At 62.2% G+C, this 12,484-nt stretch overlaps 1 protein-coding gene across 2 annotated transcripts in view; it reads left to right on the forward strand.

Moving 5' to 3' along the window:
• ITPR1 (inositol 1,4,5-trisphosphate receptor type 1) overlaps positions 1-12,484 on the forward strand; it is a 215,994-nt gene that overhangs the window by 107,421 nt on the left and 96,089 nt on the right. For both annotated transcript variants that reach the window (XM_040995101.1, XM_040995102.1), the window contains exons 21-31: positions 1,283-1,534; positions 1,784-1,925; positions 2,267-2,420; positions 3,532-3,719; positions 6,880-7,021; positions 7,738-7,792; positions 8,858-9,023; positions 9,099-9,269; positions 9,990-10,055; positions 10,690-10,827; positions 11,338-11,463. In XM_040995101.1, the coding sequence (XP_040851035.1) occupies positions 1,283-1,534; positions 1,784-1,925; positions 2,267-2,420; positions 3,532-3,719; positions 6,880-7,021; positions 7,738-7,792; positions 8,858-9,023; positions 9,099-9,269; positions 9,990-10,055; positions 10,690-10,827; positions 11,338-11,463 (1,600 nt within the window). The remainder of the gene's footprint in view (positions 1-1,282; positions 1,535-1,783; positions 1,926-2,266; positions 2,421-3,531; positions 3,720-6,879; positions 7,022-7,737; positions 7,793-8,857; positions 9,024-9,098; positions 9,270-9,989; positions 10,056-10,689; positions 10,828-11,337; positions 11,464-12,484) is intronic.

Raw genomic sequence — 12,484 nt, forward strand, 5'->3', positions numbered from 1 at the left:
TTACGTCTGTGCCTAGCCACGCTCTGCCATCTGCACTTGCTGCTCTCTCCCAGGCCCCCGAGCTCCGTCTGCCTTCATCCTGCGTGCTGTCTCCATCCCCGGCGGTTTTCTCCCTGCTGTGCCCTGTTCGTGTTTCCATGTCTTCTACTGCTCATCACTTCTGCAGTGTCTCAGCCCTGCCGGGAGGCATGCCAGCAGGGGTGGACGGCTCAGAGGGCCAGAGAGGAGAGAGAAAAGGGCGGGCAGGGCAGGGTGGCGCGGCGGCACTCCAGCTGCCCGATGGCACACGCGTCTTGGCCTGCACGTGTCCCTCCCTCCACAGGTTTACACCTGTGTTGTGTGTGTGACGCTGGGTGCACCTGTCCGTGTGAGGATTCTGCCCAAGGGGCCCCACCCGCCCTTCCTCACGCAGCCTTGCCTCCCACACGCAGGGCCGCTTCTGTCTTGGTTGAGCGGAGTCCTGTGCACGTGCGTCTCTGCTGCGGGGGCTGCTCGGCCTCCTGGCTCACAGGACACACTGGTTCCTGCGGCGTTGCGGCCAGCAGCGGCCCTCATTGTCGGGCGTGTCCTGTGCATGCCTGCCTGTGCCCGCCGGGCTCTTGCACACCCGGGGATGGGTCGGGGGTGCTGGTGCATTGTACTTCCTCCGGGAATCCTAACCCCGTGTTAGGGCTGTCCACTCCTCTTGCTGTGGCTGACAGCCATGGCCAGCTGCGCGTGTTTTGATGCTTTTTAATCTCCGCTCATCCTGGGATTTCGTCCGAAGTTGGATTTCCCCAATTCCTTGGGGCGGTGGCGAGTGTGCGCTCATTCCGTGTTCAGTGGTGATGGTGGGGTCAGTGTTTGTGGGTTGGGCACCGGCCCCTGCAGGTCTGTCCCAGGTGACCGAGGAGGGTGTCTGCCAGGTGCATGGAGGGCCTCGGGAGAGGGTGGCATCTCCCACCTGACTCCATCCGATGTCGCTCAGATACACGAATGAGAGTGGCTCGTGTGACACAGGCTCCAGACGTGGTGTAAATATGTCAGTCAGACTTCGTGCTGGCAGTGCCTTTCTCCAGCATTTCCTCCCAGTCTCTGATGCCCAGGCAGGCGGCAGCTCAGGGCTTGCTGCGTGCTTGAGGTAAAGACACAGCTGAGTGAAGGCAGAGGACACGTGCAAGGGTCGTGCCCCGCCCTTGTCTGCAGCATAGCTGAGCCGTTCTTTGGTTAGGGGCTTGAGCTGCGGGCCCCCTTCCCTGCTCCGCCCCAGTGACGCCCTCTTGTCGCCACCCTGTCACTTCAGGTATCAGCTGAACCTCTTTGCTCGCATGTGTCTGGACCGCCAGTACTTGGCCATCAACGACATCTCGGGCCAGCTGGACGTGGACCTGATCCTGCGCTGCATGTCCGACGAAAACCTGCCCTATGAGCTGCGGGCGTCCTTCTGCCGCCTCATGCTGCATATGCACGTGGACCGGGACCCGCAGGAGCAGGTCACGCCTGTGAAATACGCCCGCCTCTGGTCGGAGATTCCCTCTGAGATCGCCATTGATGAGTGAGCATGGGTCCTGGCCCCGTGCCAGCCCCGTGGGGTGTTAGAGGGCAGAGGGTGCGGAAGCTGCTGCTGTAGCTCGTTTCCTCCGGAACATACAAGATGCACACGTCGTTGTGACGTGCCGGGGAGCGGGTGGCAGAGCTGCCTGTGCGAGGGCACGCGGCTGAGCTTGCAGGCTGGCCGTGGCGCCGGGGGCCTGCCTGGGCAGAGCCGAGCGTCTCACGCCTCTCCTTCCTCCTTCCCTTCCAGCTACGACAGCAGCGGGGCATCCAAAGACGACACCAAGGAGCGCTTCTCGCAGACCATGGAGTTTGTGGAGGAGTACCTGCGCGACGTGGTCTGCCAGCGGTTCCCGTTCTCCGACAAGGAGAAGAACAAGCTCACCTTTGAGGTAAGGCGCCTGGAGTCGTCTCCACCTGTGGGCAAGACAGAACGTGTGGGAGTGGGTGATGCTGCTGTGGGGTGAGCTGCTCCGTGCCTTGGGCTTGGTTGGCCCGGTGCAGCCTGCGGGAAGCTGGGGAGACTGGTTGGTTCGGTCAGTTGAACTCCCCAAAGCAGAATCATTGGGCAGGTCTCTATTTTTCGCTTTTTCTGATTCCTGAAACTTTTTGTTCATGGAGATCACGGTGCACACCTTCTCTTACCATGGAGGAGGTTTTAAAGGAAAGAAAAACCTGTGGCTCGTAAACCACTCCCCGTCCAGCCAGCGCTGTGTGCTCGTGTGTCCGACAGGTCGTGAATTTGGCCAGGAATCTCATCTACTTCGGCTTCTACAACTTCTCTGACCTCCTGCGGCTGACCAAGATCCTCCTGGCCATCTTGGACTGCGTGCACGTGACGACCATCTTCCCCGTCAGCAAGATGGCCAAGGGGGAGGAAAGCAAAGGTACGGTGGGCAGGGTGGGGTCCTGGCGGTGCCCGCCGGTCCCGCGACAGCGTTTCCTTCCTGCCCCTTCGCTGTCAGCGTCTTGTGGCACAGCGGGCGATCGTGGCGTGGCCTCCCGTGACTGAGGGCCACTTCGCTGGCTTAGCTTTGTGTTCAGCGTGGGCAGCTCTGCCCGTTGCTCTGGGCCCTGCAGCAGTGCCCTGCGGGGTCTCTCCTGTGTGGGAATCCTTGCTCATGCTGTTGGTCAGGGGTGAGACAGGACCTCAGCCTGCTTGCTGCTGAACGCCTGCACTGGGTCGGGAGGCAGATTAGCCTGTGACCTCTGTAGGCAGGAGGATGGCTGCCCCGGAGGCACCCAGTGTTCTGCGCAGCACGGTGCTGCCCGTGCCCAGTCCCTTGAAGGGTGGCGCCAGCCTCTGCCCAGCGCCAAGGGGGCTGCCCTGTCAGGTACCACTGGGTAACAGACCTGGGGAGGAATCTCACCAGTTTCACACCCAGGAAGCCCTTTGTCCAGAGAGGGTTGGGGGGAACAGAGAGGGGACTCCCCACCTTTGTGAACCCCGTCAGAGTGTGAGTTGGGCGCTGTTTGTCAGACTCCCCTTTCTACCAGGGCCCCAGTTCACACAGCCTCGCGACCGTGCCAGCATCCTGCTTGGTAAATTTCCCCCAGCAGAGAAAGCCGCCTCATAGGCACGTGCCCTCAGTCCTGGGCCCCCTGCAGCCAGCACACGTTGCTGCACTGGATGCCAGGCTGGGTCGTCCTGTTCCATGGTGCCTTTTGTTACTCTCCATGAGCATCCAGTGGACAGGCAGTGAGCCACAGGCACCACAGTGCTCCAAGGAGAAGCTGCTTTCCAAAGCAACACCGTGCCTCGTGCCTGTTGCGCCCTGGTCCTGTGGGGGATCTGTAGTATCCCACGGACCTGCTCCCGCAGCTTCTGAAGCCCATGTCTTCCCGTCCTCCGCACTCACCACCCTGTACTGGGCATGTGGGTCCTGGTGCCTGGGTGCTGGGCGTGCTGTGGAGCCAGGCGCACTCAACGCCCCAGTCAGGCTGCGTGTGCACCAAGCGCCGTGCAGTGACACTCCACCCGTGTCTCTGGCCCGGCAGGCAGTAACGTGATGAGGTCCATCCACGGGGTCGGGGAGCTCATGACCCAGGTGGTGCTGCGTGGCGGTGGCTTTCTGCCTGTGACCCCCATGGCCGCTGCACCCGAGGGCAACGTGAAGCAGGCGGAGCCCGAAAAGGAGGACATCATGGTCATGGACACGAAGCTCAAGATCATTGAGATCCTGCAGGTGCGGGGCGGCCTGGGCGGGGGTCAGGGCAGAGGCCTGGGCAGGTGCGGGGCGGCCTGGGCAGGGGTCAGGGCAGAGGCCTGGGCAGGTGCGGGGCGGCCTGGGCAGGGGTCAGGGCAGAGGCCTGGGCAGGTGCTGGGCGGCCTGGGCGGGGGTCAGGGCAGAGGCCTGGGCAGGTGCGGGGCGGCCTGGGCGGGGGTCAGGGCGAGCTGGGCAGGCAGAGGCCTGGGCAGGTGCGGGGCGGCCTGGGCGGGGGTCAGGTGGGAGGCTGCCCCCAGGGACCTGGAGGCCTGGGCAGGGGCTAGGCAGCTTGGGCAGGGGTCAGGGCAGAGGCCTGGGCAGGTGCAGGGCGGCCTGGGCAGGGGTCAGGGCAGAGGCCTGGGCAGGTGCAGGGTGGCTTGGGCAGTTGTCAGGTGGGAGGCTGCTCCCAGGGCCTCACTCCAGACGCCCGCTCCTTGCTCCTTGCTCAGGGGAGGGTAGGGTGGGATCCTGAGCTTGTTGCTCGGTGTCGTGGTGACCGGCTCCTCCTGGTCCCTTGGACAGTTGCTCCTTCCCTCGGCCCCCATCCACATGGCAGTTCCTGACTGGGCGTGCTTCTCACGTCCGCCTCTTTCCCACCTGCCCCTTGGCTCTGACTTCACTCCCTGTCCGCCTCTGGAGGAATCCCTGCCTGGTGCCCCTCCCTCAGGGCAGGTGCCCTCAGCTCTGCAGAGACCCTCCCCATTTGTTCAGCAGCCTTTTACTGCAGCAGGGTCTCTGTGAGCACTGGGGAGCCCCAGCAAAGTGCAGGTCATGTTCCCGCCTACTGAGACCTGGGTGTTGGCTGGGAACGCAGGGGTGTGCTTGGCAGAGTGTGAGCTGTGTCTGAATGGGTGAGGGCTCAGTCACTGGGCGAGGGGCTGGGAGCACTGTGTGGGGCTGGGAGCACTGTGTGGGGCTGGGAGCACTGTGTGGGGCTGGGAGCACTGTGTGGGGCTGGGAGCACTGTGTGGGGCTGGCTGTGCGGTCATCCAGGAGTCTTCAGGGTGGAGAGGGCAGTGAGAGCAGAGTCCCAGGTCCCTTGGGCAGGGGCGGGGCGAGGGATGAACCAAGGGAGGGCCACCACATGGGGAGCGGTGTTGGTGCTGGCAGCCACCTTCTTGGGGTCTACGTTGATAGGATTTGTGTGAGTGTGTGTGTGTGTGTGTGTGTGAGGGCCGGCTTCCTGTGTCAGCAGGAGTGGGTGGGGTCCCAGTAGGAGAACCTCACGGCCCTCGTGCCCCGTGCTGGGTGTGTCAGGTCTCTGGCATGGCTCAGTTCTCCCTTTCCTGTGTGGCTGCTCCTGGTCCACAATCGTGGTCAGCCAGCACAGGCTTTCCTGGAGATTTTTCCCTCCAACATCTGAGACCTCACCAAACTAAGTGTCGGTGAGACCCCACTGCTGTGCGCACCAGGATGGGGGGGACACTCGCAGTCTCCTGCCTGTCTGGAGGCAGAGGCCTCCCAGGCCCGGCCTGTGCGTCCCCAGGGACAGTGACCAGGAGTGCCGCAGGGCAGGCTGCTCTCCGTGGTCATCTGGGAGGAGCAGGGCAACCCCGTCCTTTGTGTACCATGCACTGCTGGCTGTGTGCCCCCCAAGGCCTCGTGAGAGGGTTGAGACGGGCGCTCCCCAGCTCAGGAGCATGGGTGCAGGGGAGCTGCCCCGGGAGCGCCCATGGGATGCGCCTGCGTGGGCTCTGTGGAGGAGGAAGGGCTCTCGGTTCCAGCGGAAAGGAAACCTTGTTAGTGGTCCAAGTGACTCACACAGCTCACTGTGGCCTGTATGCGGTGAGCAGGGACACGGGGCGTGTTGCCAAGAAGGCGGGGATGGGAGAAGGGGAGCAGGACTTGCCTGCTTGAGGGGACACTGCCTTCATGGGGCCCTAGAATGCCCTTGTGCAGGTCCCAGCTTACAAACAAGGCCCTCGGGGGGTGAATGTGGGGTTCAGTTTTGTCAGTGGCTTGAGCAGGGCATCCTGATGATGCAGCCAGGGTTCACTGCTGTGCTGGGGTGGCATGGGGACCATGGAAAGCAGCAGGACTCGGCTGCATGGAGTGTGAAGCATATACAGGACACTGAGGGTCCCTGGGTGGGCAGCAGCGCAGACAGACGTGCTGCTGTGTGTCCTGCGGAGGATGCGAAACCCAGGGTCACACACAGATGCCCCAGGCAGGTTTGTGCCACAGGCGGCTGCTGTGGCTGTGGGGCACTGGGGGCCAGGTATGTGCAGCTCTGAGGCCCCAGCCAGAGAGGGTGGAGTCCTGGCTCCAGGAACGAGAGAACAAACCGTCTCGGCCCTCATGGCTTTGCTGCCACCCACTCAGGCTGTGCAAGAGTGGGGGCTCCTCTCTCAGTGAGCCCGCTGAAATGGAGGCTGTCCCCTCGTGGGCACCCTCTAGCTCAGGAGGTCCTGGGGTCCAGGGGCAGCACCAGCTGATAGGAGCCAGGGCATCTGCTGCAGTGGGCAGGGAGGAAATTGAAGTGACACAGTGGAGGCAGCCAAGGTTTGTGCCTCCTGCAGGCAGCCAGGCCTGAGTTCAAAGTCGGGGCCAGGCTCCCTTTTGATAGGAAAGGAATCTTCCATGTGCTGCAGCTCTCAGCAGCCGCCTGTGCTCTTCCTGGGTTATGCCCGCAGTTACTGCTGCTGCTGCAGCGTCACGTGGCTGTGACATCACTGTGGTCTGTGTTTTTTGCCATGCAGTGTGCGTCCACGGGGTGGGGCAGGCCTAGGTGATGGGCTGGGTGTCTCGGTGGCCAGGACTGTGACCTTACGGCAGGAGCCCTGGGAGGCCTCTTGGAGTCCGCTAAAGCGACTGCTAGGTCATAAGTCTCAGCTAAGTTGGCCCTGGCAATGGCCATTCTGCCACTGAGCAGGGGCCTGGTGTGTGGGCATGGCACCCAGAATAGGGACCTGGCATGTGGGTGTAGCATTTCAGAGTGGTGGTCCAGTGTGTGGGCATGGCACCCCAGAGCAGGGACCTGACATGGATAGGGGGCTCCAAAGCAGGGGCCTGGCATGTGGGCATGGCGCCACGAAGTGGAGACCTGCTATGGGGGCATGGCGTCCCAGAGCAGGGGCTTCGTGTGTGGACATGGCGTGGCCGTGTAACCATCTGCCTCCACTCCCACTTGCCTCCCCAGTTCATTCTCAATGTGCGGTTGGATTACCGCATCTCCTGCCTCCTGTGCATATTCAAGCGGGAGTTTGACGAAAGCAACTCGCAGACTTCAGAAGCATCATCGTCTGGGAACAGCAGCCAAGAAGGGCCCGGCAACGTGCCAGGTCAGTCACCCTGGCATGGGCTGCCAGGCAGGACAGGGCCTGGGTGTGGGCAAGGTGGCTCCATGTGGCAGCTTCTGGAAGCAAAGCAGAGGTCCAGGGCTTTGGAGGGTGGTTGTGATTGCTAATGAGCACCCTGCAGCTTCGGCATGTTGAGCCAGGGCCACAGAGAGTGGAGCGAGGGCCGGGGCGGGCAGAGTCTGCTGGTCCCCAGTGGGGCTGGGGCCCGCGCGGTGTCTGCTGGTCCCTAGTGGGGCTGGGCGTGGGTGGTGTCTGCTGGTCCCCAGTGGGGTTGGGTGTGGGCAGTGTCTGCTGGTCCCCGGTGGGGCCGGGGCCCGTGCAGTGTCTGCTGGTCCCTAGTGGGGCTGGGCGTGGGTGGTGTCTGCTGGACTCCCTGGTGGGGCTGGGCGTGGGTGGTGTCTGCTGGACTCCCTGGTGGGGCTGGGCGTGGGTGGTGTCTGCTGGACTCTCCAGTGGGCCTGGGCATTGGCGGTGTCTGCCCGGGTTCTCAGTGGGGCTGGGCGTGGGTGGTGTCTGCCGGGGTTCCCAGTGGGGCTGGGCGTGGGTAGTGTCTGCCGGGGTTCCCAGTGGGACTGAGGGTGTGGGCAGTGTCTGCTGGTCCCCAGTGGGGTCGGGGCCAATTCTCAGGCGTTTGCAATGCACCTCGGCAAACTTGTCCTGGCCTTCCTGCTTCTGACGTCACGTCCCTAACTTTGTAGGCGCTCTCGACTTTGAACACATCGAGGAGCAAGCAGAAGGCATTTTTGGAGGAAGGCAAGTGTATTTGCGGCTGCCGTGTCACAGGGGGCCGTGAGGGCCACACGGAAGGCTGCCCCTCTGTGGCCCTCACGGCCGTTTCTATGATTGTCTTGGTCGAAATGTCTTTGCACCTAGGTCAGTTGGGTGCCCTCTTGGGGCCCTTAGTACTCCAGCGGGAGTTAGCTCAGTTGGCTTGATTGTGTGTGTGTGTGTGTGTGTACGCACGCGCGTGTGCCACAGCTAGATCCCAAGATCTCGGTGTGCTCACAAAGCTGCTGGAGAGATGCATGTTGTAAGAAAATCAATGCGTTTGAGTTCATTTGCTCCAAGATAAGCCTGGCTTTTAATCCCACTTTCTTGGCTAACTCTTTGAAGGACTCTTGTGCAGGGTTGTCAAGGTTAGCATAAACCTCAGGACCTGGGAGTCTGCAGCATGCTTTCTGATTAGGAAGATGGCAGATTCTGAGCTGCCCTGGGTGTCTGGGTGGAGACGGCCCTGTGCCCCTCCTGGGCCAGTGCAGGGTAGTAGTCCTCCCTGCCCACCCTCTCTGCGGCTTGCGTCAGCACACTTGCCTGCCCGGCCAGGGGTGGGGCTGTTGCAGCTCAGTGCTGGTACAAGTAGCCCACGGTTACCTCCCAGGCGGTGGGACAGGCTCTGATCCGTCCACTTTGTGGTCCTCCGAGTGGACAGTCCTGCTTGCTCCAGTTTGTAGCTTGGTAGTCTGGAGCAGTGTGAGCCTTTGGGCTGTTGGATTCATTGAAGCTCCCTAGTACAGGACTGGGGGTCAGTGCCAGGACACAAGGGAGCTGCAGGCTAGAGATACACAGGGGCCAGGGGATCTGACCGTGATGCCTGTCTGCCCACAGCCAGAGGGCCGTGGCTATGGCTTAGGATATGGCCTTGGTGACATCTCGCCAGGCTGCTGCCCCCTCTGTGGAGCGCAGGGCAAGTTAAGATGGTGTTGGCCGAAGGGGAAGTCGGCAGGCAGGAAGTGGCTAGAGCGCCAGATGTCTGAACTGCGGAGGGGCTGGGAGAGACACATGTAACTCTCGTGGTCTGTCCTCCCGTCTGCTCCCCAGCGAGGAGAACACGCCACTAGACCTGGACGACCATGGCGGCCGGACCTTCCTCCGCGTGCTGCTGCACCTGACCATGCACGACTACCCGCCCCTGGTGTCGGGGGCTCTGCAGCTGCTCTTCCGGCACTTCAGTCAGAGGCAGGAAGTCCTGCAGGCCTTCAAGCAGGTAGCGAGGGGGCCGGTGCTGGGCTGCACCCCAGCCAGGACACCGCTGTGCCTCTGACACATCGCGTCGGTTCAGGTTCAGCTGCTGGTGACCAGCCAGGATGTGGACAACTACAAGCAGATCAAACAGGACCTGGACCAGCTGCGGTCCATCGTGGAGAAGTCCGAGCTCTGGGTGTACAAGGGACAGGGGCCCGACGAGACCATGGACGGCGCCTCTGGACAAAATGAACACAAGAAGGCAGAGGTGAGCAGAGTGCACGCGGGTAGCAGGTGTCACAGGACGCAGCCTGCGGGGGTGAGGTGGGTGCAGCCTGGTCCCCAGAGACCTGCGTGCCACAGCCAGGGTGAGCGTTGTCCCAGAATGTCGGCTGCAGCATTACCCAGAGAATGGCTCAGTGCCTGGCTGCCTTACGGACCCACGTGGGCAACGTCCTGGCCTGTGACCTGGCTGCCTTACGGACCCATGTGGGCACCGTCCTGGCCTGTGACCTGGCTGCCTTCGACCCATGGCACCTGCCTGACAGACTGACGTGGGTACCAGCCTGGCCTGTGACCTGGCTGCCTTACAGACCCGCGTGGGTACCAGCCTGGCCTGTGACCTGGCTGCCTTACAGACCCATGTGGGTACCAGCCTGGCCTGTGACCTGACTGCCTTACAGACCCGCGTGGGCACCGTCCTGGCCTGTGACCTGGCTGCCTTACGGACCCGCATGGGCACCAGCCTGGCCTGTGACCTGGCTCTCTTACGGACCCATGTGGGTACCAGCCTGGCCTGTGACCTGGCTGCCTTACGGACCCATGTGGGCACCGTCCTGGCCTGTAACCTGGCTGCCTTACAGACCTGCGTGGGCACCAGCCTGGCCTGTGACCTGGCTGCCGGCCTGTCCTGCGGGGCCGGTGCATTGAGTTATGTGCTCTCCTGAAGGGCGGCGCACACCACAGTTGTCCTTGCTTTGGTTCCTAGGAGGGCAACAACAAGTCGCAGAAGCATGAGAGCGCCAGCAGCTACAACTACAGAGTGGTGAAGGAGGTGAGCTGCCTGCCGTCTGCGCTGTGACTTCCCTGGGGCGCTTTCGCTCTGAGGGCTGTGTTGAAGAACCAGCCCCCGTGGTGTAGGGTTTGTGAGAGGAAAGTGAAGTGGGAGAAGCAAGGCTCCAAGGTTCAGGGCTGGATCTTGGATCTTGCCTCTGACCTTGGCCTTGGCTCTGGCGTGTGGCTGTACTTCCTCCACCTGTGCTGAGCCCCAGATGCTGCTGGGGCATGGCACTGAAGGTTTGATGACATGCCTGCCGAGACTTTCTCCTGGGGCTGGCTCGCGTTGCTCAGGAGTAGGCCCCGTGGGAGGTTGAGGCTGGGAGCTCTGTCCGGAGAGCAGGCAGGGGTCCTGGTAGGCCTGTTCTAGATGGACTGTCTGTGTCTGTTACGATTGTTCCAGAAGTTGCATCCCTGGCTGTCTGTCTATTTGGCTATGTGCAGTGAGCAGGGACCCTGTGTCTGCCTTTTGGAGGGTGCTGTGTGCAGAGACCCCTTCTGCCTCCTGCCCCCTCTCCCAGCCCTGCACCCGCAGCCAGCTCCGGTGTCTGGTTCTCCCGCCCCCTCTCCCAACCCTGCGCCCACGGCCGGCTCCAGTATCTGGTTCTCTGAGACGTGTCTTTCTCTGCCAGATTTTGATTCGACTCAGCAAACTGTGCGTGCAGGAGAGTGCCTCCGTGCGGAAGAGCAGGAAGCAGCAACAGCGCCTTCTGCGGAACATGGGCGCACACGCCGTGGTTCTGGAGCTGCTGCAGATCCCCTATGAGAAGGTGGGTGCCTCGGCCATCTGTGCCTGAGGCTGTGACATGCCCAGCCTTGCCCAGGCTTCCGCTTGGGGGCAGCTCCCCTCTCCCTTGCCCGCTGACGGTGTGGTCTGTGAGCAGGGCTGGCCTGCACGCAGGCTGCTGCACAGGATGTCTGCAGTGCCCCCAGGCACACTGTTACATGGGTGAGGCAGCCAGGGGCCCAGTGGGCAGCCCACACCAGGGCCCGCGTTTGGGTTGCTGTGTGATCCGAGATGATTTTGCTGGCTGGGAGCAAAGGTTAGCTCCTAGGTTTTGTCTTTGGTGGGCATGGGTCTTGGCATCCATGTGAGATAACATGGTGCCCGAGGCCCTGTGAGGACTTGGGGTATGCCCACTGCATGGATGAGGGCACTGTGGTTGGGGGTAACATGGTGCCGAGGCCCCCTGAGGACTTGGGGTATGCCGGCGTGAGGGCGCAGGAGGTGCTGGCGGGCAGCCTGAGGTCACGCTCTGGGTCCTTCTGCTCCCACACAGGCTGAGGACACCAAGATGCAGGAGATCATGCGGCTGGCTCATGAATTTTTGCAGAATTTCTGTGCAGGCAACCAGCAGAATCAAGCCTTGCTGCATAAACACATCAACCTGTTTCTCAACCCCGGGGTAAGGCGTGGCTCTGGGTGCACCGTCCTGGGCAGGGCACATGGAGGGGCAGCGTGTTCACCTGCTGCTGGGCCCTCTGGAGGTCACTGTGGCCAGACGGCCAGCTGCTGGGACCGTGAGAGTGTGGAGCGCGTGGGGATGGCAGGGGAGGGGGCGTGGTCCTCACTGTCTGGCTGCGCCCTCGGGCCAGGTTGCTCTGCTCACACTGACCCATATCTGCAGAAATTGATCCTTACTTCAGTGTGACTTTTTTGTTAAAATAAGTCGTTTTTGGACTTAATCTGTTGCAGCACAGCACCAGCCTCTCCATGTGGTTTTGAATGTGTCACAAGAGCAGGAACGTTTTCTAGGGAAAGATGGTGCAGCCCTACACACATTGGCTTGCACTTTTCATTTCTCATCTGGCACGCGCACTAATTATGAAGGACAGTAGTGTGGTCTGTGGCTTCTTCAGACCCCGTCACCAGATGGCACCCTTGGGTGCTGCTGGAGGAAGGAAGGGCATCTGCTGGGGATTCCATCCAACTGAGAACCAGTCCCTGTGTGTTTGGAGCCAGCTCAACCATGTCTTAGGAGGCTCTGTGGGCACAGAGGGCGTGGCCAGGCCTTGGGTGAGAATGGCCAGGTCAGGGTGTCGGCAAGGCTGGGGAAGAGCCGTGCCCTTGGAGGCAGTCGACGCCGTGTGGCAGTATCTGCCGGGAAGTGTGTTCGTGCTGTAGCCCCGTGATGCAGGGGAGGTGTGTGCCTTGAGTGGCTGCGCTCAGGTCATGGCCAGGTGCGCCCAGAGCAGTGCCCACTGGCAGTGTGCTGCCACTGCTGACCCCAGCCTGGGGCTGCCCCGCGCCCAGAGCAGCGCCCACTGGCAGTGTGCTGCCAGTGCTGACCCCAGCCTGGGGCTGCCCCGGCCTGTTGGCTGTCGGTGAGATGTAGACGTTCCGGGTGTGAATTCACCCGTGCATCCTGTGTACGCCAGCGAGGAAGCGTGTGTGAGACAGGAGCAGCTGCACAGGCAGACAGGTGG

The sequence above is a fragment of the Ochotona curzoniae genome, unplaced genomic scaffold, assembly GCF_017591425.1.
Source record: "Ochotona curzoniae isolate NIBS_2020 unplaced genomic scaffold, NIBS_Ocur_1.0 contig_908, whole genome shotgun sequence".
Lineage (NCBI taxonomy): Eukaryota > Metazoa > Chordata > Mammalia > Lagomorpha > Ochotonidae > Ochotona > Ochotona curzoniae.